The sequence below is a fragment of the Erpetoichthys calabaricus genome, chromosome 4 (genome assembly GCF_900747795.2).
Source record: "Erpetoichthys calabaricus chromosome 4, fErpCal1.3, whole genome shotgun sequence".
NCBI classification, from domain to species: domain Eukaryota; kingdom Metazoa; phylum Chordata; class Cladistia; order Polypteriformes; family Polypteridae; genus Erpetoichthys; species Erpetoichthys calabaricus.
Window position 1 is genome coordinate 235,955,509 of NC_041397.2, and position 25,613 is coordinate 235,981,121.

Below are 25,613 nucleotides of genomic sequence, written 5' to 3' on the forward strand. Positions count from 1 at the left end.
AGAACACACAGACTTGTTACTGCATACTGATGTGCGATGGATGAGCAGAGGTAAATGTCTGGAGAGATTTTGTGAACTACTGCCTGGAGTCAAAAGACTTTCTTCAGCAGTCTAAATAAGCTGAATGTGCAGACCTAGATGATGAAAAGTGGCTGATGGATTTAACTTTTCTCACTGACGCAACTGGTATTCTGAATGAACTTAATTTTGAGTTGCAGGAAAAAAAAAAAAATGTAATTTATATGATCAGCTCTGTGAATGCTTTTAAGTTGCAATGCCATGACCTACGAGACTTTCCAAATATTAAGTCAGAATTTGAGCATCTGGGCATAGCAGCAACTCACCTTGACAGTGACTGTTATGTTGAACAAGTTCAAAGCATCTCATTAGAATCTGGCAGGTATTTCACTGACTTTGCACCACTTGAGGTATTCGCCACATACATGTGTTTCCTCTTTGGTACAAATATTGATGAAAATAACATTGCCTTAAAAATATGATCACTTTTTCTCTGGGACACAACAGATGTAGAAAATGAAATAATTGCCCTTCAGAATGACATTCAGATGAAATCCAGTGCAACCACTGACATGAAGGTGAATTCTGGGGCCTAACTTTAGAGGACAAGTATCTTAACATAAGGAGTTGTGCATTTTGCCTGTCAGTCATTTTTGGATCAACTTACTTATTTAAATTTGTATTCTCCCACATGAAAATAAAGGCCAAATTCAGATCCATAATGACAGATGGCCATTCATAAGCCTGCCTGAGAATTTCAGCCAACTCCTACACCCCTGATTATGGAAAAACTATCAGCCTCTTACCATTGCCAATCATCTGAATAAAAGTAGGAAATGAATCTGTCAATTTTTTGAAATGGAAACTGTGTGTCAACTGAATATCAGTAGCTTTTATGTAACACTGCGTATGATAAGGAGTAAGATTTGGAACTGGTAGATCTTCTAAGGTTGAAGGTGGCAAAGTAGATCTTGAGTGTAAAAACATTGGGCACCCTGGTTTAGAAAAATAACACTTCATTATAGTTTTTTGCCAGTGTTTAGGTTTGCCATGACATAAGATATTTCTAAATTCATTTTAAAACTGTTTTTGCAAATATTTATAACATACATTACACCAGCTTTAATATAACTTTTATTCTGTTAGTTTGAAGTTCATAATTCATTTCTATAATCTGCTTTATTATTCACATAGGGTGAGACAGTGTGTAGTATACTTGTCTCACATCTTTACAGACTTGAATTTTAACTCTAAATCCTTAAAGGTTTACATTTCACCTCAATGCCCCAAAGATATTCATCCAAGATTATGTGAAGGGTAGAATTACTAGCAGTACCTAATCATTCTTGTGAATGTACTCAGCAGGGGACTGGTGTTCCATCTAGTGCTGTTGTTTGCATTGCGCTCATTATTGCCTGAACAGGCCGTGCTTCCTAGACCCTAAAATAAGAAGGGGTGCTCAGAAAGTGGATTTTTAGGTCCTCCTGTGTTTCAAAATGAACTACTTCTTTTTTGGCTACTTACGTTAGAGGTTACCCCAGTGGATGATCTGTTTCCATATCATTCTGTTCTCTGCATGTTGCTCTTTCACACCCACCACCTGCATGTCCTCACTCACCATATCCATAAACCTCATCTTAGGCCTTCCTCTTTTCCTTTTGCCTGGAAGCCCCATCCCTAACATCTGTTTTGGTTTTGGTAGAGTTCTATATTACTGTACTTTCCCCTTTTGTTTTCTTTATTTTGTAGTCTTAATCAGAATGTCTCAAATCCCACAGACTTACCACTGTTTATAAGGTATTGTACTTTATAACTTCTCCTCACCTTCCCATCAACATCTATAACCTCAGGCAATTACAGAGTATTGGGACAAGCAGTAGTTAAATTATAACTTTAAATAATTTATTATTTCTATAATCTATATAATCTATATATGTAATTCATTAAGCAGCCGACCATGGCACGCAAGACACAAAACAGAGCCATGCCCGCCAACTCACAGAGCCCCGCCCACCAACAATTCACTAAGCAGCCGACCATGGCACGCAAGAGCAAGACGCAAGACCGAGCCACGCCTGCCAACTCACAGAGCCCCGCCCACCAACAATTCACTAAGCAGCCGACCATGGCACGCAAGACAGAGACCATTGGATATGCACAACAGAGCCCCGCCCGCCAACTCTAACCCTCCTCCTGCGTCATGGGATACGCACAACAGAGCCCCGCCCGCCAACTCTAACCCTCCTCCTGCGTCCACGAACGCAAGACAGAGCCCCGGCCGCCAACTCTAACCCTCCTCCTGGAACACTACAACAGACTCAACACAGAACAGAAACACGCTGTTGACACTGTTTTACGCGCTGCATACAGCGATTCCCATCCCCGACAACCGTGCTTCTTCTTAGATGGTCCTGCAGGACCAGGGAAAACCTTTGTCTACAAAACCCTGATTCATACCATTAGAGCTAGGGGAGGCATTCCTACAACTGTAGCATCTACAGGAATAGCTGCAACGTTGTTACCGGGTGGACGAACTGCACATTCCGTTTTTAAAATACCGTTGAGGCTGAATACTACTTCCACGTGCAACATAAAACCTACCTCGCCACACGCTCAACATCTTCTGCAGTCCAAATTTATAATATGGGACAAAGCACCAATGACACATGCATATGCATTCCAGGCAGTTGACAGGTTATTGTGTGACCTCACAGGTGACACGCAGCCATTTGGAGGCAAAACAATATTATTGGGTGGAGATTTCCGACAAATTCTCCCCGTCATTATGCGTGGCTCCCGAGCACTTACTGTCGCCAGTTGCATTAACAAGCAGCCTTTGTGGTGTCACATACATGTTTTTACACTGACGACAAATATGAGAGCTCTTCCTGAAGAACAACATTTCGCAAAATGGCTCCTCGATGTTGGAGACGGGACAAACGGAACACTTGTGACATTGCCTTCACATTGTTTTCCTTTTATTTCTGATCCCATTCAACAACTATATGGCGACATCGACTTCTCAATTGTCACTCTGGAACAACTCAGCACGCAAGCTATATTAAGCGTCACCAACGAAGACTCGCTACACCTTAATGAACAAGTGCTGAAACTGATACTTGAGCGTTGACTCCATTGTCACAGACGATCCTGCAGATCAACTTTCATTCCCCGAAGAATTTAATAGTCTTACTCCCACTGGCATGCCTCCGCATAAACTCAAAATTAAAATTGGTTCAGTCATCATGCTTCTCAGAAACCTCCTGCCAGCAAAACGTCTCTGTAATGGCACTACACTTTCTGTTACCAGCATTCACCGCAATGTACTGGAGTGTAAGACTATCGCAGCTGCTACCTCACAAACTGTCCTTATTCCCCAGATATCCCTGACCCCATCAGATTCAAATTTGCCTTTTAATTTTACACGCAGACAATTTCCTGTTAGATTGGCCTTTGCAATGACAATTAATATGGCACAGGGACAAACTTTCAAAAAGATATGCCTGTATCTGCCAAAACCAGTTTTCAGTCACGGACAATTGTATGTTGCTCTCTCCAGAGTTCCATCTTTTAATTCACTCAGTCGTATCCTCAAACCCACCCCATTTGGACAACTGTGTCTTTCAGAAAGTGTTCACCCATCAATAAATAATTATGCGGCATATGCTACTCCGTGAGTTGGCTAGTATACAATAATAACAATGAGAAACGTACATGTTGATATTGGCAACCATAGAACCTGATAAATGCTAGATGTGTAGTTTCAGGCAGCACACAGACTTGTAGTTACTTAAATGTTTCTAGTTAAGTCATCAGTTCTAGTCAGCTTTCTTCACGACTGGCTGCCTGTCTCAATATGGCTGCCAAGTTATGCTTCCTGCTTGTTCTGCAGAGATTCCCCCTTGTCAAACTGGTTTTTGGCACCTCTCCCAACCTTTCCATAAAATTCACATCCTGAGTCAGTCCTAAAGACTCTGGTGGTTAGACATGGAAATATTGCTGTTTTCATAAATGAAGTAAAACATTTCTTCTGAAACACTAATATTACATTTGTTTTATCTGAGTTAGAAATAAAGACATACAAGATATACAGTGGTGTGAAAAACTATTTGCCCCCTTCCTGATTTCTTATTCTTTTGCATGTTTGTCACACAAAATGTTTCTGATCATCAAACACATTTAACCATTAGTCAAATATAACACAAGTAAACACAAAATGCAGTTTTTAAATGATGGTTTTTATTATTTAGGGAGAAAAAAAATCCAAACCTACATGGCCCTGTGTGAAAAAGTAATTGCCCCCTTGTTAAAAAATAACCTAACTGTGGTGTATCACACCTGAGTTCAATTTCCGTAGCCACCCCCAGGCCTGATTACTGCCACACCTGTTTCAATCAAGAAATCACTTAAATAGGAGCTGCCTGACACAGAGAAGTAGACCAAAAGCACCTCAAAAGCTAGACATCATGCCAAGATCCAAAGAAATTCAGGATCAAATGAGAACAGAAGTAATTGAGATCTATCAGTCTGGTAAAGGTTATAAAGCCATTTCTAAAGCTTTGGGACTCCAGCGAACCACAGTGAGAGCCGTTATCCACAAATGGCAAAAACATGGAACAGTGGTGAACCTTCCCAGGAGTGGCCAGCCGACCAAAATTACCCCAAGAGCGCAGAGACGACTCATCCGAGAGGTCACAAAAGACCCCAGGACAACGTCTAAAGAACTGCAGGCCTCACTTGCCTCAATTAAGATTAGTGTTCACGACTCCACCATAAGAAAGAGACTGGGCAAAAACGGCCTGCATGGCAGATTTCCAAGATGCAAACCACTGTTAAGCAAAAAGAACATTGGGGCTCGTCTCAATTTTGCTAAGAAACATCTCAATGATTGCCAAGACTTTTGGGAAAATACCTTGTGGACTGATGAGTCAAAAGTTGAACTTTTTGGAAGGCAAGTGTCCCGTTACATCTGGCGTAAAAGGAACACAGCATTTCAGAAAAAGAACATCATACCAACAGTAAAATATGGTGGTGGTAGTGTGATGGTCTGGGGTTGTTTTGCTGCTTCAGGACCTGGAAGGCTTGCTGTGATAGATGGAACCATGAATTCTACTGTCTACCAAAAAATCCTGAAGGAGAATGTCCGGCCATCTGTTCGTCAACTCAAGCTGAAGCGATCTTGGGTGCTGCAACAGGACAATGACCCCAAACACACCAGCAAATCCACCTCTGAATGGCTGAAGAAAAACAAAATGAAGACTTTGGAGTGGCCTAGTCAAAGTCCTGACCTGAATCCAATTGAGATGCTATGGCATGACCTTAAAAAGGCGGTTCATGCTAGAAAACCCTCAAATAAAGCTGAATTACAACAATTTTGCAAAGATGAGTGGGCCAAAATTCCTCCAGAGCGCTGTAAAAGACTCATTGCAAGTTATCGCAAATGCTTGATTGCAGTTATTGCTGCTAAGGGTGGCCCAACCAGTTATTAGGTTCAGGGGGCAATTACTTTTTCACACAGGGCCATGTAGGTTTGGATTTTTTTTTCTCCCTAAATAATAAAAACCACCATTTACAAACTGCATTTTGTGTTTACTTGTGTTATATTTGACTAATGGTTAAATGTGTTTGATGATCAGAAACATTTTGTGTGACAAACATGCAAAAGAATAAGAAATCAGGAAGGGGGCAAATAGTTTTTCACACCACTGTATATCAAGTTAAATACAAAACGTCATGCCACAATAGCATGCTTCTCCCAATATACCCAGCATCTCCCCTCTGTACTATCCCCAAACCAACACAATCTTGCCTCTCTGGTTTTGTCCCCAATTTGTCCAACCTCAGTTAATGTTGTCCATTCTTATCAAACCCAGTGTAAATCTTAACATCTTTACTACTGCCCCCTCCAGCTCTGTCTGTTGTCTTTTGTCAGTGCCACACTTAACATCCCATATAATATAGCTGGTCTCACTACCGTGTTGTAGACCTTTCTTTTTCACTCTTACTGGTACCTGTCTGTCACAAATCCCTCCTGACACTTTTTTTCCACTGACTCCACCTTGCCTGCACTCTCTTCTTTACCTCTCTTCTACACACCCTGTTACTCTGTACTGTTGATCCCAAGTCTTTACTCATTCACCTTCACCAGCTCTACTCCCTACATCCTCACCATTCCTCTGACCTCCCTCTCATTCACACACATGTATTCGGTCTTGGTCCTATTGGCCTTCATTCCTCTCCTCTCTAGAGCATATCTCCAACTCTCTAGGAAAGGGGTGTCCAAACTTTTTTCACTGGGGGCCACATACAGATAAATATGCGAAAGGCTGGGCCACCCACTTGTGTATTAAGCTAGCAAAATCAATCAAATATAGGTATAATGTCCATTAATGGGTTTTCATTTATTGTATTACGAAGTGCTCTCATAACATGTAATCAAGTAAAAATCAAAAGCACAAGTTTTATCTGACACTTGATGTTTTAAGTTAGCTGACAAATCTTCAATTCGCCGCACAACTGCGTTTCTGGACAAGGGAATGTTGTTGAATTCCTGCATTTTCTCCGGGCACATTATTCCTGCGACTTTAGTGAGGCACTTTTTTATGAAGTCACCATCTGAGAAAGGTTTCCCATGATGGACAGTGAGTTGCACTACCTCGTAACTGGTTAATGTGGCATTTTCTTGTTTCGTTAGCAAAGAAAAAATTCTGTTGTTGAGCTTGCAGACTAGCTGGCATTTGCTTAACTTTCTGTTCTCCCTCGGCACCAGTGTAGGACATGTAGATCGGATGTTTGCTTTCGTAGTGTCGACACACATTATACTCTTTCATCACTGCAATAGTTTCATTGCAAATCAAATTGTCACACTTGCCCTTGACTTCTAGGAAGAAATATTAATTTTCCCACCGTGTCCGTAATTTTCTACACTCACTTGCTATTGGGCGTTTCTTTGGTTCTGCCATTTTTGGTCACCTGTAGCAAAATTGTTCTTTGGTTGCGCTCGTTTGTGAAGACACTGCCTTGATCAAGACAGTAGCTCTGCCTTGTGTTAAACCTAAGAAGTACAATACAGTTAAAAACAAGTTTTGTGTGTGGGCCATATTTCATTATATTTTTAGATTTTGCTGTGAGCCAATTAAAAATGGACCACGGGCTGTAGTTTGGACACCCCTGCTCTAGGGTCTCCTCAACCTGCTTCCTACTTTTGTTACAGATCACAATGTTATCTGCAAATGTCATATTCCACGGAGACTCCTGTTTAATCGCCTCTGTTATTTTCATTTTGTGTCACAATTATTAAATGTAAAATTTTGTGTAAGCTTTTAAAACAGCCTAGGTTAATTGGCAGCTCAGATTTACATTTGCAGTTTAATGATGAAATTATTTCTGGCATTTTACACTAATTAAAATACACCAGTGAATGCATTTTAAAGTGATTTAATTTGACAAAAAAATTGACAAAAAATGGGTTTTCATCTCCCTATAATTCAAACTGTGGTTCTGTTTTGTAAGTACATGGATGAGTAGGTTTTAGACTGACTCCTATAAATGTTTTAGATCCCAACCACTCTTTACAAGCACATATACATTTTATGCATACTGTATACAGTAATTGAATGGGTCTGTAAGAAAGCAGTTTTTTTGAATCTTTATGATGAGGATTGCTTGAAAGAAAAGAAGGGCTATTTATTTTTTTGTTATTGTTTAATAAGGCACAAAAACCCAGCCACAGGGGATGCACAAACCAGTGTGTTTCTTCGTGCCGGTCCCAAGCCCGGATAAATGGGGAGGGTTACGTCAGGTAGGGCATCCGGTGTAAAATTTTGCCAAATCAATGTGTGGACAACAATACAAATTTCCATACCGGATCAGTCGAGCCCCGGGTTAACAACGACCGCCTCCAGTACTGTTAGCCAACAGGATGCTGGCAGAAATTGTGCTACTGTTGGCTGAAGAAGGAGAAAAAGAGGGGGGAGACGTGTCCGGAGGCAGGAGGAGAGGAGGAAAGTAAAGAGAGTGGAACTGAGGGTAGGAACGTTGAACGTTGGCTGTATGACTGGTAAGGGGAGAGAGTTAGCAGATATGATGGAGAGTAGGAAGGTTGATATATTGTGCGTGCAAGAGACTAAATGGAAGGGGAGTAATGCCAGATGAATTGGAGGTGGATTCAAATTATTCTATCATGGTGTGGATGGGAGGAGAAATGGAGTAGAGTTAAAGAAAGAGGTGGCGAAGGCTAAGGAAAAGGCGTATGATGAGTTGTATGAGAGGCTGGACACTAAGGAGGGAGAAAAGGACCTGTACCAATTGGCTAGACAGAGGGACCAAGCTGGGAAAGATGTGCAGCAGGTTAGGGTGATAAAAGATAAAGATGGAAACATACTCACAAGTGAGGAGAGTGTGTAGCGGATTGAAAGAGTACTTTGAGAGGCTGATGAATGAAGAGAATGAGAGAGAGAAGAGGTTGAATGATGTGGAGATAGTGAATTAGGAAGTCCAATGGATTAGCAAGAAGGAAGTAAGGACAGCTATGAAGAGGATGAAAAATGGAAAGACCGTTGGTCGAGATGACATACCTATGGAAGCATGGAGGTGTTTAGGAGAGATGGCAGTGGAGTTTTTAACCAGATTGTTTAATGGAATCTTGGAAAGTGAGAGGATGCCTGAGGAGTGGAGAAGAAGTGTACTGGTGCCGATATTTAAGAATAAGGGGGATGTGCAGGACTGCAGTAACTACAGGGGAATAAAACTGATGAGCCACAGCATGAAATTATGCGAAAGAGTAGTGGAAGCTAGGTTAATAATTGAGGTGATGATTAATGAGCAGCAGTATGGTTTCATGCCAAGAAAGAGCACCACAGATGCGATGTTTGCTCTGAGGATGTTGATGGAGCAGTTTAGAGAAGGCCAGAAGGAGTTGCATTGCATCTTTGTGGACCTGGAGAAAGCATATGACAGGGTGCCTCGAGAGGAGCTGAGGTATTGTATGAGGAAGTCGGGAGTGGCAGAGAAGTACATAAGAGTTGTACAGGATATGTACGAGGGAAGTCTGACAGTGGTGAGGTCTGCGGTGGGAGCGATGGATGAATTCAACATGGAGGTGGGATTACATCAGGGATCAGCTCTGAGCTCTTATTTGCAATGATGATGGACAGGTTGACAGACGAGATTAGACAGGAGTCCCCATGGACTATGATGTTTGCTGATGACATTGTGATCTGCAGTGATAGTAGGGAGCAGGTTAAGGAGACCCTGGAGAGGTGGAGATATGCTCTAGAGAGGAGAGGAATGAAGGTCAGTAGGAACAAGACGGAATACGTGTGTGTAAATGAGAAGGAGGTCAGTGGAATGGTGAGGATGCAGGGAGTAGAGTTGGCGAAGGTGGATGAGTTTAAATACTTGGGATCAACAGTACAGAGTAATGGGGATTGTGGAAGAGAGGTGAAAAAGAGAGTGCAGGCAGGGATGAGTGAGTGGAGAAGAGTGTCATGAGTAATTTGTGACAGACGGATATCAGCAAGAGTGAAAGGGAAGGTCTACAGGACTATAGTGAGACCAGCTATGTTATATAGGTTGGAGACGGTGGCACTAACCAGAAAGCAGGAGACAGAGCTGGAGGTAGCAGAGTTAAAGATGCGAAGATTTGCACTGGGTGTGACAAGGATGGATAGGATTAGAAATGAGTACATTAGAGGGTCAGCTTAAGTTGGACGGTTGGGAGACAAAGTCAGAGAGGTGAGATTGCGTTGGTTTGGACATGTGCAGAGGAGAGATGCTGGGTATATGGGGAGAAGGATGCTAAGGATAGAGCTTCCAGGGAAGAGGAAAAGAGAAAGGCCTAAGCGAAGGTTTATGGATGTGGTGAGAGAGGACATGCAGGTGATGGGACAGAAAGATATGGAAGAAGATGATCCGTTGTGGCAACCACTAACGGCAGCAGTCGAAAGAAGAAGAAGAAGTTTAATAAGGCACAAAGTGTTACTTTTTAAAATAATTGGCTACATACAGTGTAAAGAAAATTTGTAAAAAATTAATACATTTACATACAGAGAAATCATCTGAAAAAATTAAATCGATTTTGTACATTATACAGTTAACACAATCTGAAATCTAATGACTGGTTTGTGAAGTTTATTCATTTATTTTTTAAATTAAAAGTCACGGTAAAAGGAAAAGTACACAGATTGTGGGTATCTAGAGGGAGATTGTGTGTGTGGGTGTACAGTATATATAATATGTTGTTTATATTTGATATTTGTAAGGTCAAAGTTATTTTGCCACTGAACTTTGACATACCTGAACAACATGTGCCATTTACTAGATGAATGATTTAACCTTTTGATAATATGTGAGTGCTGAGTACATTTTATTAGATACCAGTGTTTTTATGTAAATAAATTTCATAATATGAGTGTGTATATATAGTAAATTTACAATGAGTAAATAGCATACAGACGTGTTTTAAAATAGAGCGTAATATTTGTAGCTAGTTAATGTTAAAGTTTGCATCTTTCTTTTCAGGTAAAAAATGCTTATCATCCTTGTATAGTTCAAAGTCTTGTACAGGGAGCCAACATATAGATGGGACCATTATGAATGGAAATGTGTCAAGTCTAGACATGCTTCAGCAGATGATGGGAGAAGTGGACCGAGAATTATGTGACATTGAGCGACGGAATAGCCCAGACATCCCAAGTGATGTGCAGCAGGGGTTAACTGGATTCTCTATGTCATTGGTTTACACACTGCGTAGGCTGGTACATCATCTGAAAGAGGTATGAAATGTATTGTTTGTTAGCTTATTTTATAGCCGCTATTTGATTAAAAGTTGGCCTGGCAGACATGTAAAAAAAGTGTCATAAGATTTTCTTCTACTTTATAACCTGAAAACATATTACAGTGTTTATTGGGGCTCAGAGAAGTTGTTGCATCCAATTATAATTGAATACGAGTTTATTAGTATTTATAGGTTCACCTGCCCAAGGTTTGCATTTCTGGACCAGATTTTGACTTCTTTTCCTGCAGTCTATATGCAATGGTAGACAGTCTGGCAGTTGTTCTGAGTTACTGTCCTTTAAATGTTTGTAAATGTTTTGGTGTTGCAGATACAAAAAAAGCAGAATAATTCAAAGATGACATTACCTAGTACCCAAATACAGTATACATAAAGAACTACTACCAATTATAGGATCATAGAATGTGATTCTAGGGAATTCCTTGGTGCAGATATAGATTAAGCTGTAAACAGATGCTTATTGCTGCAGTCATATCATTCTGAAGCAGAGAGTATAGTAAAGACAACTGCTCTGTGGATAAAATAAATTGGTTGAAGGTAATGGGCAAATGAGAAGCTACATGAGATGGAAAATCTGCTCACACACATAAAATTCATATTTTAGGAAGGACAAGGCATGATGTACATGTGCTTTATTGGTGTATGTTTTATTTTACTCCCTTGTTACTCTCCCGAAATAATTATTCTTATAAATACATGCCTTCAGAACAAAAAATTACCTATGTCACCAAATGAAGGTATGATATGAGGGTAATGCAAAGCCCCCAAGAATGTAATGTCTTTCTGAGTTGTCTTTCTTCACTGACAGCTAAAGCAAGAGGCAAGAGAGCGAGAGACTTTATCTCAAAGGACAGAGGAACAGCGCATGCTGATTGATGCAATGACTGCTGAAATGCTCTCTATCAGGGAAGAAAATGTAGCCATACAGGTAGGTCATCTCAATTTACAGACAAAGGCATTGTGTCTGTTTTGATCTTCAAAGCTCAATCATGATTAAATGTAATATCAAATAGAGAATCTTGTCCCTACTGGTAAATGTATTAAGCCTTCGTTTTTTTGCTAATACTGCAGCATATTTTCTAGGGGGAGATGGAGTATCAGAATCTCACAATAAACAGACAAAATAAACACATTCTTAGTTTTATTCTGTCAAAGAGCATTAATAGCAACATTTTTGTTCAATGGGTTTTCTAAATGGATTTCTGCAATCTGCAAATCCTAAGTATGGTGTCTAACATGAGGGATGAGTTTCTTTAAGCATGAAATTTAATTGGACTGAATGGCAAAATGATAAGTCTAATTCAAATTTATATTCAATATCCCTTCTTCTGTTTACTTGTCTATCATAATTTATGTTTTGTATGAAACATTACAAATTATACACATTTTATTTTGATAGGCAGAACGATTAAGCACTATCTCTGTGCAGGTCATATATTTCGTCAGTTTGTCAAAATAAGCATGTTTTTTTTTTCTTCGAGTACTTGGTGCAGGTTACTGTGATTTGATTTAATGACTCGAATTTTGTCCCATATGATTTGTGGCTTTGTGAGAAGCTGTGCCCTGTACTAAGGTGGTACTTACTTTGCATCTAATGCTTCTAAGAAGGAAATAAAATATCAGTCTGTGCTAGAAATAGATCTTTGCTGTCTTTGTTCTTTGCAGGCCAGGTTTCAGGAGCAGATGTCAAGTATGAGTGAGCAGTTAATCTCTTTGAAAGAAGAATTAAAGAAATTTACAGGCAACAATTCAATGAACTCTTCACATACTGCAGGTAAGTATGAACTTTTAAAATTTTTGTATAGATACTGTATTGTCTGTAACAACATGCATATTATGTGTCATGACTATTGTACAGTGTGACTTTACATTTATTTATATTGTTTGTAATAGTTATAGTATTTTCTAGTCATTTCTATTATAATGAATATAATCAAATGTGCAGTGAGCAAAAAGTCTGCATTGGAGTAATCTGTCCTAATTTGGGGTGTTTATAAGAGATGTAATGATTTTCTTCATGAGGTATAAGTACTGTACATAATAAAAAAGAACAGCTGCAAAAATAATTGAAATATTAAGATGTATGCTTCAGATTAAATGTTTAAAGTCAAATTTTTAAAGTCAAAATGTTATCCGTTGTTTTAAAAAAATATATATTTTCACCGCCAGGTAGAAGTCTTTAGAGGGCTAGATTCCTAGTAAAGGGTCAAAAATCAATAATAACATAATCATTATCACTGACCTTTACATAGTCTAAAATGCTACACCACATAATTTATGTTTGAAATTTGTCATTTTTAACTTTCTGGGCATGGATCTTAGAGGGCTAGAACCACCAGTAAAGAATCAAATATCAAACATTTTATCACTTCTGTGATTAGCGTCATCAAAATAGCACAACATGGCACTCCAAATGCCTGTATTGCCAGTCCTTTTTTTTTTTTTTTAGTATTGTGAAAAGGAGTAACTTTGAACCCTCATATCCCTATAGGTGGTGAACCCCTGGAGTTTCTTGATGTGGCATGCAGAACTTCAAGTTCTTCTGATCATTTTTTTCTGAAAACACCTATTGGTGTAATTTTTTATAATAAGGGTGAAAGTTTTAGAAAAAAGAATGTCAAAGATGTCAGGAATCAAATCTTTGATATGTTCAGTGTAATATAAAGTATACCCCCTGCTTTGGAGTATAGAAAAAACATTTTATAAAGTCTATTGGTAATATCTATTCCCTGTATAACTCATGTTTTGTTTGAAACCAACATTTGTCCCTCAATCTATGTTCATATACATATGAAGATAGAAATTATGTCACTCTGGAATGTGGAATTAGACAGGGCTACCCAGTTGCAATGCCACATACAGTTTGTTAAATCTGTTGTAGGACTTCTATAGGATTTGTAGTTTTAGAATTAATTTGAATAAGAGCATATGTTTGCCTGTGAATAATCTTACATGTCAAGATAAAGGCTAAGTATGATTTTATTCAAGTCAAGTGAAGTGTCTTTATTGTCACACCATCCTTGCACAGTATTGCAGTGTACAGTGGCATGAAATAACATTCCTCAGGTCCTTGGTAAAACATGTAAATAAATACAGGACAAGTGCAAGTCAGATAAAGAACAGAACTATACTATAGACAGATAAACAGTAACTGAATAGATAGTAATAATTTGAAATAGTAATAAATAATATCAGAAACTAATAATAACTAAGCAACAGCAGTAACATGTGTTACAAATGTACTGCATATAAATAAGCTACTAGGAGTAGATTTGAGGGCATGTAGACAGCACAGAGTTCAGAGTCCGGATAGCCAAGTAGTAGTAGATGTTGCAGAACCTGGCAGAACTGGTTTGGATGCTACAGCATCTTCTTCCAAATGAAGTACAACAAAGTAATTGTGGGAGCGGTCCTTCACAATGCTATAGGCTTTGCAGGAAGTGGAGATGCCACTGCACCTTCTTGGCTATGGAGGTGGTGTTAACGAAGTAAGGTCAGCTACCAGGTACACACTAAGGAATTTGGTGCTCTTGACCTATTTCTACTGCGGAGCCTACAATGTGCAGTGGAGTGTGGATAGCATGTGCCTTGTGTTCTCTGGTGACCTAAGAAGGTCTGTGGATTTTCTTGCCATATTCTCACTTAGCTACTTTGATGCTATGAGGTTTGCCCTCACTGTCCTAAAGGCTACCAGATCTAAAGGCAGCATTATGAAATATTTAACAGTACACGTACCTCCAGTTTCACCCACGGTTTCTGATTTGCACATTTTCTTATGGACTTATGGAGACGGTGGGGCAGAGTGGTGGCTTTGAGTCGAAGGATCTGTGCCAGCAATTGGAAGGTTGCCGGTTTGAATCCCCTAAATGCCAGAAGTGATTCTACTCCATTGGGCCCTTGAGCATGGCCCTTAACCTGCAATTTCTCTGTCTTGGTATGATGTCAATCTTCATTCAGCCAAGTAGGCAGGTCCTCCAACTTGCAGGGAAAACTTTGGTGTTGCTGGCAGGATTGGTTCTTCAGCCACTGTAAAAAAAAAAAAAAAAAAAAAAAAAACACCTCACCCTGTTCCTATCTAAATTGGGGTCTTGAGGTGGGTGTGGCAACACACTGTATCAGTGCAACGTCCCAACCTCTCTCTCCTGTCTTTGGGACAGTTGCATCATATATGCCTTTGTTATTGTAGACAGTGACTGAGGATGCATACTAATCTTAAGTTAATTTGATGCCTATAGCTGGCAGGTCTGCTTAAAATATGGCCCACTCTGTGTGATCAAAACAGGCCTTCGGGGTTTAAACAAATCTCTCTGGCCACACCCTGATTTGTAAGAGAACTAGCCTGGATCATTTAAGCAGTGATCTGTATGCAGGCAGTAGCATACCAGAAACATAATTAGAAAAAACAAAATGTGGGTGGGGTTCTGCTTTGTAAGCATCACCAGAGTTTGTAAAGACAAGGTCACATTACATTGTGTTGTTTTATTTTACATATCCTATAAAATGAGAACCACACCAACAGGCAGCATAGTCAAAAGAGCTCATATGAGCTTCATTGTACTTTGTACACATAACCGTAAATATGAACTGATTACACTTTATTGTATTTTTAATAAAAACCTTATATTTTTGAAAGTGTCAAGCCGACCTTTATAAGGAGCTGCAAATAAGTAGCTAACATCAACCTTGAAGATGAGTTACTTTTGCTCAGGATGTGATGATAAAAGAATTGCGGGCAAAGCGCATCGACACTTACTCCTACGAATCAATCGCAAATACTTGTGGAGAACATGCAAAACATACAGTATGCAGACCACAGCACTTTGGGGCAAGAATGACAGCTCTGCACTATTACTGTGCCTACATTAAAAAAAAGTACTGAACTTACTAAACTTTAACCTTATTAAACTTCGGTGAATTGCTGTTGCTAAATTGACCTTACCCTGCGTGTGTGCATGTGTGTGTTTACCCTGTGATGGGTTGACACTCTGTCCAAGGATCGCTCCTATGTTGTGCCTTCCCAGTGATCCAGCCCTTATGGATGGATGCATATAACTGGGACTTGAAATGGGCCGTTGTGATGTGAAATTTTGCTTACAAATTGATAAATATTTTGTATGTCTTTATTTGTAACTTAGACAAAGCAATATGATATTAGTGTTACATTATTGATAATAACAGCAATGGTTTAATGGTTTAAGAACCCCTTCCCCCTTTTAGGAACGAGTCTCTTTGTAATTTTACGACAGGGTTGGGGGAAGTGCCTCAAACAAGTCTGGCTAATATTTCTCTGCAGGACTGTCAATCAACCCCCACAGGAAAGTCAGGCTGCCTAACTTCCAAGCTTTACCTATGGTTTGGAGGACAGGTGTGAAGGTATACTATCCCCCCATTGGTCTGAAGTGTGGCTGTTTGGAACTGGCTTGTATCAGAAGTCTTTAAGTACCATGATGCCCTATTGTCTCTAGGGGTCGGACAGAAAACCTATAAATTTGCTTGCTTTACCTCACTCTCTCTCTCTTACCAAAATGATGAAAGATCATCTCACACCATGAACTAAAAAGTAAAAACACAATGAAGAGCACAGCTCAGCAGCCATACTGAGACAGGCATGCAGGCTGTTCTGAAGAAAGCTGACAACAAATGATGCCTTAACTAGAGACCATTTTAAGCAACTCACAAGTCTGTGTGCCGCCTGAAACTACACATCACCATTTATCAGGTTGTATGGTTGCCAATATTCAGATGTACTTTGCATATTGTTATTATTTATGCATAATATGGGATTAATAAAGTATCTATCTATCTACAGTGCATCCAGAAAGTATTCACAGCGCATCACTTTTTCCACATTTTGTTATGTTACAGCCTTATTCCAAAATGGATTAAATTCAGTTTTTTCCTCAGAATTCTGCACACAACACCCCATAATGACAACATGAAAAAAGTTTACTTGAGGTTTTTGCAAATTTATTAAAAATAAAAAAACTGAGAAATCACATGTACATAAGTATTCACAGCCTTTGCTCAATACTTTGTCAATGCACCTTTGGCAGCAATTACAGCCTCAAGTCTTGTTGAACATGATGCCACAAGCTTGGCACACCTATCCTTGGCCAGTTTCGCCCATTCCTCTTTGCAGCACCTCTCAATCAGGTTGGATGGGAAGCGTCGGTGCACAGCCATTTTAAGATCTCTCCAGAGATGTTCAATCGGATTCAAGTCTGGGCTCTGGCTGGGCCACTCAAGGAAATTCACAGAGTTGTCCTGAAGCCACTTCATTGATATCTTGGCTGTGTGCTTAGGGTCGTTGTGCTGCTGAAAGATGAACCGTCACCCCAGTCTGAGGTCAAGAGCGCTCTGGAGCAGGTTTTCATCCAGGATATCTCTGTACATTGCTGCAGTCATCTTTCCCTTTATCCTGACTAGTCTCCCAGTCCCTGCCACTGAAAAACATCCCCACAGCATGATACTGCCACCACCATGCTTCACTGTAGGGATGGTACCAGGTTTCCTCCAAACGTGACGCCTGGCATTCACACCAAAGAGTTCAGTCTTTGTCTCATCAGACCAGAGAATTTTCTTTCTCATGGTCTGAGAGTCCTTCAGGTGCCTTTTGGCAAACTCCAGGCAGGCTGCCATGTGCCCTTTGCTAAGGAGTGGCTTCCGTCTGGCCACTCTACCATACAGGCCTGATTGGTGGATTGCTGCAGAGATGGTTGTCCTTCTGGAAGGTTCTCCTCTCTCCACAGAGGACCTCTGGAGCTCTGACAGAGTGACCATTGGGCTCTTGGTCACCTCCCTGACTAAGGCCCTTCTCCCCCGATCGCTCAGTTTAGATGGCCGGCCAGCTTTAGGAAGAGTCCTGGTGGTTTCGAACTTCTTCCACTTACGGATGATGGAGGCCACTGTGCTCATTGGGATCTTCAAAGCAGCATAAATTTTTCTGTAACCTTCCCCAGATATGTGCCTCGAGACAATCCTGTCTCAGCGGTCTACAGACAATTCCTTTGACTTCATGCTTGGTTTGTGCTCTGACATGAACTGTCAACTGTGGGACCTTATATAGACAGGTGTGTGCCTTTCCAAATCATGTCCAGTCAACTGAATTTACCACAGGTGGACTCCAATTAAGCTGCAGAAACATCTCAAGGATGATCAGGGGAAACAGGATGCACCTGAGCTCAATTTCGAGCTTCACGGCAAAGGCTGTGAATACTTATGTACATGTGCTTTCTCAATTTTTTTATTTTTAATAAATTTGCAAAAACCTCAAGTAAACTTTTTTCACGTTGTCATTATGGGGTGTTGTGTGTAGAATTCTGAGGAAAAAAATGAATTGAATCCATTTTGGAATAAGGCTGTAACATAACAAAATGTGGAAAAGGTGATGCGCTGTGAATACTTTCTGGATGCACTGTATCTGTTTACAATATTTAAATTGTAATTTAACTCATGCTTGTCTTTTACTACACCTAATTGCCTGGGGTTATAGATGTAGAAGGGAAGGTGGGGAGAAGTTATATGGTACAATACCTTATAAACAGTGGTAAGTCTGTGAGATTTGAGGCATTTTGACAAAGGCTACATATTAATAATACAAAAGGGGGAAGAAGAGTAATATAATACTCTACCAAGACAAAACATGGGCTTTGGTTCCACTTCAAGTGCTGCCTATAACGTGGGTTCAGTTTTTATTGCATGCTATGTGCTCGCTTATTATGCTGTCTCACTTTAGTACACATTCTTTAGTACATGTCTCCATTATCAATCCATGGGCAGTATATAATTGCAAAGTAATGAAAATGAATGAATAGGTGAAATAAGCTTCCATATAGTGAAAGAATATGTGACTTTCTGAGTTATTCTTATCTAGTTGTCTACAGAGCATAGACTGTACTTCACGTCTGATAATCAGCAACCAATAATGTCAGCAGTAGTGCTTGGCGATTACTTTCTGAAATGAATCCACTCTGAATGAAAGATCACTGCAGAGGAGGATGGAGTAAAGCAAACTAAAAGGGCAAAGCCAGTCTTTTTTTATTTTTTTCCCTTCATCAGGCAAGACTCAATACCTCCGACTGACGAAGCAAAAAGAAGATTTTAGAGGTTTTTGCAAATATATTCAAAATCACAAGTGTTTAGGCCACTTAGTTCCAATGCTTTAGTAGTTGTACAGGCTGTTCTCTGTATGCTTTGCTCTGTGATCCTGTTATTACTAATTATCAGCAAGTTCCCAGCAATCTAGTGGTTCATAAATATCTCAAAATATGGTATCACTAGTATAGCCATCCTTAACCTCTATAGTTTTTAATTTATGGAAGTCAGTTGGTTCCTAGACTTTTTAGAAATCTGACACTGTGTTTGCATTATTTGATCAATTGCCTACAATGCAGTCTTCCAGTTGCACTGTAATTTAATTCTTTTGTTAAAAGAAACCTGGCTCAAATTATACTATTTAGTAAATTTTAAGATAAAGGCAGCATTTCTAGACTATACCAACTGTGAAGAATGAATCACTAAAAAATCCAGGGCAATGTTGAGAACAAGAACATTTGTTTAGAATCTTGGATAGTTAATGGAATTCAGTCATTTGCAGGACAGTCTATTCACAAGTTTGTGCAAAGTCAGTGGTATAATTCATTTTAAAATGTATCCTTGCTATCTCTAATAAGATTATCCAAAATTTATCCAGTGCAAACCCAAATTATAAACAATGTTCTACAGCTCCAGCCTCACTTTATCATATGTTTTGGAAATTCTCTGTACCCAGATTTGAAAGAAAAGTTTTGTTTAGTTATCAGATAGTTTTGGATTTATGGTTATTCCAAATCTAAAAGTATTAGTAATATTATAATTGAGACAAGACAATAATGAAAAAACTGTTTTGATATCTTACAAAAAGATTTTAAAAAGATAATTTTCATGCATAGAACAATCCAGAGCTTTTTAACAATTTACCAAGAATTCATTAGTGCATTTCTAAAATTAACAAGCTGGGCCTCTTTTAACATTTTTGTTATCTCAATATATATTTGGGACTATATGATATTCGTCTCTCTGTAGGCATACTATCCAAATTGGGTAGGGGAAGGATGTTGAGATTCACTTAATGTCAAATTTAAATTAATGGGAAGTAGATCCATTTGTGTTCTCAATTGATCTGTCTCTCACTCATTGTAAAGTGATTTAAAAAATCAAACTTAAAAGGAAACATTCTGCATTAGTGGTGGAAGGGGTTCTTTTCAGGGCTGGGATTCTAGTAGAGGAGTACAACTTCTGCTTTTGGCATGTGTTTTCACTCTATCTAAACTATTTTGTTAGAAATACCATCAGTTGCACCTCATCTTCTAGCTTCGTAAATGAGTGCAGTTGTTTGCTGTGGAGATTAGATAAACTTTATTAATCCAATGGTGAAATTCAGATGCATGCAGCAGCAGAAGCATAAAAAAACAAGGATACAGACTCACAGGATATATAATGCGGCCAATCAATTAATCAATCAATAACTCAATGAATACATAACAATAAAGTTAAGGAGTACATTGGATGGAAGCAATTAAATCCCTGGTAACAGTGGGCACTCCTTAGTACACTATGGTGGAATGAGATTGTGGCTACAAGTGCTGTAAGAGAGCGCATTATGGTGGGGATGGATGGGATTTTTAATGATGGCATCCAATTTTTCCATTATCCTCTTTTCCAGTGTGTCTAGGGCTCGCCCTGTGATGGAACAGACTTTCTTGATACATTTGTTAAGACATTGTGTTTCTGTTGACATGAGGTTGCTTCCCCAGTAACACTATACTGGCTACTATGAACTGGTAGAACATTTCCAGCAGCTTGCTGCACTCATCAGAAGACTGGAGTCTAATTAGAAAGTACAGTCTGCTCTGGCCTTCTTGTACAGTGCCACTGTGTTGTCAGACCAGTCCAGTTTATTGTTCATGTGAACAACGAGAAGCTGAGTTTGTCCTTTCCAGACACATGCCAACACCATTCACCTTTTGTATGTTTGTGGCTTCAACTGTGAATCATAAATACCTAGTGAGAATAGTTACTTATGTGATAAAGAACAATATTTATATAAGCATCTACAAAATATAGTAAGGAACTACCCTATTATGCACAAATAAGTGCATTGACTTCTTGTTCTTTTGTGATTTATTGTGTAATTGATTTATTGCGTAATTAATTTATTATTTCTGTCTCTTGTTCATCATTTTGACAATTCAATTAAAAAGTACACAGTAAGCAGGAATAGGGAACCTCTTTAAATCTAATTTTATTTTCAGCATCCTGTAGGGCTTGATTTCTACCTTCATACTCACATTTCCACTGACATCTAGCTAAACTAAACAAAGACAATAATTTGTCATTTTGTTAAGTTGAACTGATATACTTGAATGCATGATTAACAATTATGGTTTATTAATTAATCAATCACTGTTAAGAAAGTTGGAATCATCGGTTCAAAATTATTTTTCAGTATGATGTTCTTGAATTCTACTGGACAAGCACTGCTGTAGTCCTGTATTCAAATGCTAGTTTTGGGCTATTTTTAACTTATGGTTTCTGATGGAAAGGTACACAGTCAGTCTTTCCACATATTTATCTCTGCTGTGTTTTTGCAATGCCACTTTGTGTGCGTGTGTAACATAAGCATAACAGCAGAGTGTCTTTTGGTTTAATATTTTAATGGTTTTTGTTTTAGAGGAGAAACTATTCCCCATACCGAAGACAGATATTCAAGAAAGTCCAGAGCTAGATGTTAACAGTCTGCGAAATGCTACAGACTACCAGTTTCAGCCTGCAGTTCTTTTGTCTCCACCACAGCAGAAGGACAGCCCCAAAATGCACGCAAACCGTGCTGGTAAGAATTCAAGTCTTTCAAGTCCAGCGTAACATAAAAAATACAAAATGGTAATATATCTAATAATGTAATTTGAATATAGTTTGAGAATTTCAGTAACACTATCTGTTTTCACCTGAAGGGATCATTTTCTTCATTCAACCCCAAAGGTGACCAGTTATGTGGGTACATCATGAGAGTTAATTGTTTAGCTACAGTACATCCGGAAAGTATTCACAGAGCACCACTTTTTCCACATTTTGTTATGTTACAGCCTTATTCCAAAATGGATTAAATTCATTTTTTTCCTCAGAATTCTACACACAACACCCCATAATGACAATGTGAAAAAAGTGTACTTGAGATTTTTGCAAATTTATTAAAAATAAAAAAAATTGAGAAAGCACATGTACCGTACATAAGTATTCACAGCCTTTGCCATGAAGCTCAAAATTGAGCTCAGGTGCATCCTGTTTAGCCCTGATCATCCGTGAGATGTTTCTGCAACTTAATTGGAGTCCACCTGTGGTAAATTCAGTTGATTGGGCATGATTTTGAAAGGCACACACCTGTCTATATAAGGTCCCACAGTTGACAGTTCATGTCAGAGCACAAACCAAGCATGAAGTCAAAGGAATTGTCTGTAGACCTCCGAGACAGGAGGGGAAGGTTACAGAAAGATTTCTGCTGCTTTGAAGGTCACAATGAGCACAGTGGCCGCCATCATCCATAAGTGGAAGAAGTTCGAAACCACCAGGACTCTTCCTAGAGTTGACCGGCCATCGAAACTGAGCCATCGGGGGAGAAGGGCCTTAGTCAGGGAGGTGACCAAGAACCCGATGGTCACTCTGTCAGAGCTCCAGAGATCCTCTGTGGAGAGAGGAGAACCTTCCAGAAGGACAACCATCTCTGCAGGAATCCACCAATCAGGCCTGTATGGTAGAGTGGCCAGACGGAAGCCACTCCTTAGTAAAAGGCACATGGCAGCCCGCCTGGAGTTTGCCAAAAGGCACCTGAAGGACTCTCAGACCATGAGAAAGAAAATTCTCTGGTCTGATGAGACAAAGATTGAACTCTTTGGTGTGAATGCCAGGCGTCACGTTTGGAGGAAACCAGGCACCGCTCATCACCAGGCCAATACCATCCCTACAGTGAAGCATGGTGGTGGCAGCATCATGCTGTGGGAATGTTTTTCAGTGGCAGGAACTGGGAGACTAGTCAGGATAAAAGGAAAGAGGACTGCAGCAATGTACAGAGACATCCTGGATGAAATCTGCTCCAGAGCAGTCTTGACCTCAGACTGGGGTGACGGTTCATCTTTCAGCAGGACAACAACCCTAAGCACACAGCCAAGATATCAAAGGAGTGACTTCAGGACAACTCTGTGAATGTCCTTGAGTGGCCCAGCCAGAGCCCAGACTTGAATCTGATTGAACATCTCTGAAGAGATCTTAAAGTGGCTGTGCACTGACGCTTCCCATCCAACCTGATGGAGCTTGAAAGGTGCTGCAAAGAGGAATGGGCGAAACTGGCCAAGGATAGGTGTGCCAAGCTTGTGGCATCATATTCAAAAAGACTTGAGGCTGTAATTGCTGCCAAAGGTGCATCGACAAAGTATTGAGCAAAGGCTGTGAATACTTATTTACATGTGATTTCTCAGTTTTTTTATTTTTAATAAATTTGTAAAAACCTCAAGTAAACTTTTTTTCACATTGTCATTATGGGGTGTTGTGTGTAGAATTCTGATGAAAAAAATGAATTGAATCCATTTTGGAATAAGGCTGTAACATAACAAAATGTGGAAAAAGTGATGCGCTGTGAACAGTTTCCGGATGCACTGTAGCTTCATGTTATTAGGTACAATGTGCAATAAACTGAAAATAATTGGAGTACTAGCAGTAATCACTTGGACATAGACCTGCATTTTATACCTTGATCAGTTCTCTGTTCCAGGCTTTTGTGGTTCTGTGCATGTTTGTAACAGAATTGCAGGCTACAAGATGTTATATATTGTAGAATGCTTAAAGATAACAAGACTCTGATATGATTCTGTGAATACATTTGATCTTCCTATCTTTTTATATTGCAGACTAGGCTAGAAGTTAGTTAATTGAGAGCACCGTTAGAAGCTGTTAGGTGTTGAACTGTAACCCAGCTGTTTTTGTACCTGGAACTTTTCTGAATTTTTGTTATAAATAAATGTGATTATTTTTATGACAAATGTGTTATTTTGCATGTAAATTGTTTAGAATTGCACAGTATTTGAAAAGCTAAATATAATGTTATGGCAGTTTATATGGTTATTACAGTAATTAAGCAGATCCAAATTAACTGCATGCAGTACAGTATCATTCACTTATGTATCATTTAGGCTTTGCATACTATACATGAGTTTTAATCAATTCATCTTGAAGTTAATTGGGTTCAAAGTTTACATGAAGAAATATTTGTATAATCCTACTACTATATTTCTCATTTCAGAAAAGAAAGTATTTGCTGCTGGAAAGCCAAATGGCATTCTGCAGTTACAGACTGAACAAGCTTTGATTCAGGAACAATACTCCAAAGCAGGACAAGACTGGGTAGAGATGCACCCAAAAGAACTACAGATGAGATGCTTCAAACCGTATGAAGACCTGGAAACAGCTAGCAGTGACTCTTCATACAGCTGTCTTCCTCAGAAAGACCATACTCAAAAACTGGGTCATTTGCAAAATGGTGCCATGATGTCTCAAGCTGGTGTACAGAATTTTGAAGCTGTCCCGAACAGTGTTGCCCATGAACATGAGTCATTGTTGAATAATATTGCTGCACTCTCACTGCAGAATTCCACCATCAGAGCTCAGCTGGATCTGTTTCAACCTGTATCTGGTACATTTGAAGCAACAACGCAAACTGGAACTCAGGCTTCAGCAGAACATAGTAGTCAAGCCAAAGATAGAATGTTACAGAAAGAAAAGGTATTTACCTATGGTGGCATATGTCTAAGGAAACATATATATTTAGGGTGCATTGTGAGCTTACAAAAATTCATAGTGGCAAGATAATGTGTGTCCAAGGCTGGATGCTGGTTTTTTAACCTAACTATCCAACTCACCGCAGTTAGGATAAGTGAGCATCTTAATACCCAAATTATTTTAATGTGCAAAAGCTGACTCCCTTTCTTTTGCAGGTTGTGTTGCCTGCTGCTTCTATACTAAGTATGGAGCAACGTATTGCAGAACTGAACCGTAAAAGTAATGAAGCTCGTGCTAAACTGTTGGAGTTAACTGAGCAGAAGAAAAGAATCTCTGCCTGCTCTGTTTCTCCTCCATTGTCGCCAATTCCCCCTACACGCTGGGTCTCTGGTAAGTGGCTTTTAATTTTTTTTTATCAAAGAAAGTTGTGATGGCTCAGATCCACATTTTAGCTACGAAGTATATTTATTGATTGGAAAAAAAATGCTAACTTAATACAAGTGCAAAACAGTTTAGTAATAACAAGTAGTTTGTCCAAAATAGTTGCAGAAAAATATAAGCCTGAAAATCATGGACACTCTGCCAAAATTCTGCTTTCTACAGATAATTACTGATGACTAGCTATCACTAATACATCTTTGATGTTGAGTTTACCAGTATTTATTGTATGATGAAAATGGCACAGCTTTGTTATACTAGTTTTTTTGTACTATTCCACATTATTTATTCATCAGAGTGATACAGCACAATGAGCAGTCCCCTTCAAAATATCCAGACATGCAAGGGTGAATAGACAGGAGGCACTAAGGATAATAAGCCCCATTTATGTGTGTTTGCCTTAGAAATTCAACACGCAAGGTCACTAACATAGAAAAGGGAGATGGGGGGAGAGAGTTGTGGCCTAGTTGCAAACAGTCAATATTCCCTTAGAATGCTAAAGGGAAAGTGACACAGCAGCTACCAAGGAAGTTTGTCAAACATCTACAAGAAGCAC

General features: G+C 39.3%; 1 protein-coding gene across 2 annotated transcripts in view; it reads left to right on the top strand.

Annotated features, from left to right (window-relative positions):
* spice1 (spindle and centriole associated protein 1) overlaps positions 1–25,613 on the top strand; it is a 60,776-nt gene that overhangs the window by 27,616 nt on the left and 7,547 nt on the right. For both annotated transcript variants that reach the window (XM_051927058.1, XM_051927057.1), the window contains 6 exons: positions 10,540–10,793; positions 11,622–11,741; positions 12,479–12,587; positions 21,525–21,683; positions 24,144–24,622; positions 24,835–25,009. In XM_051927058.1, coding sequence (XP_051783018.1) covers positions 10,540–10,793; positions 11,622–11,741; positions 12,479–12,587; positions 21,525–21,683; positions 24,144–24,622; positions 24,835–25,009 — 1,296 coding nt within the window. The remainder of the gene's footprint in view (positions 1–10,539; positions 10,794–11,621; positions 11,742–12,478; positions 12,588–21,524; positions 21,684–24,143; positions 24,623–24,834; positions 25,010–25,613) is intronic.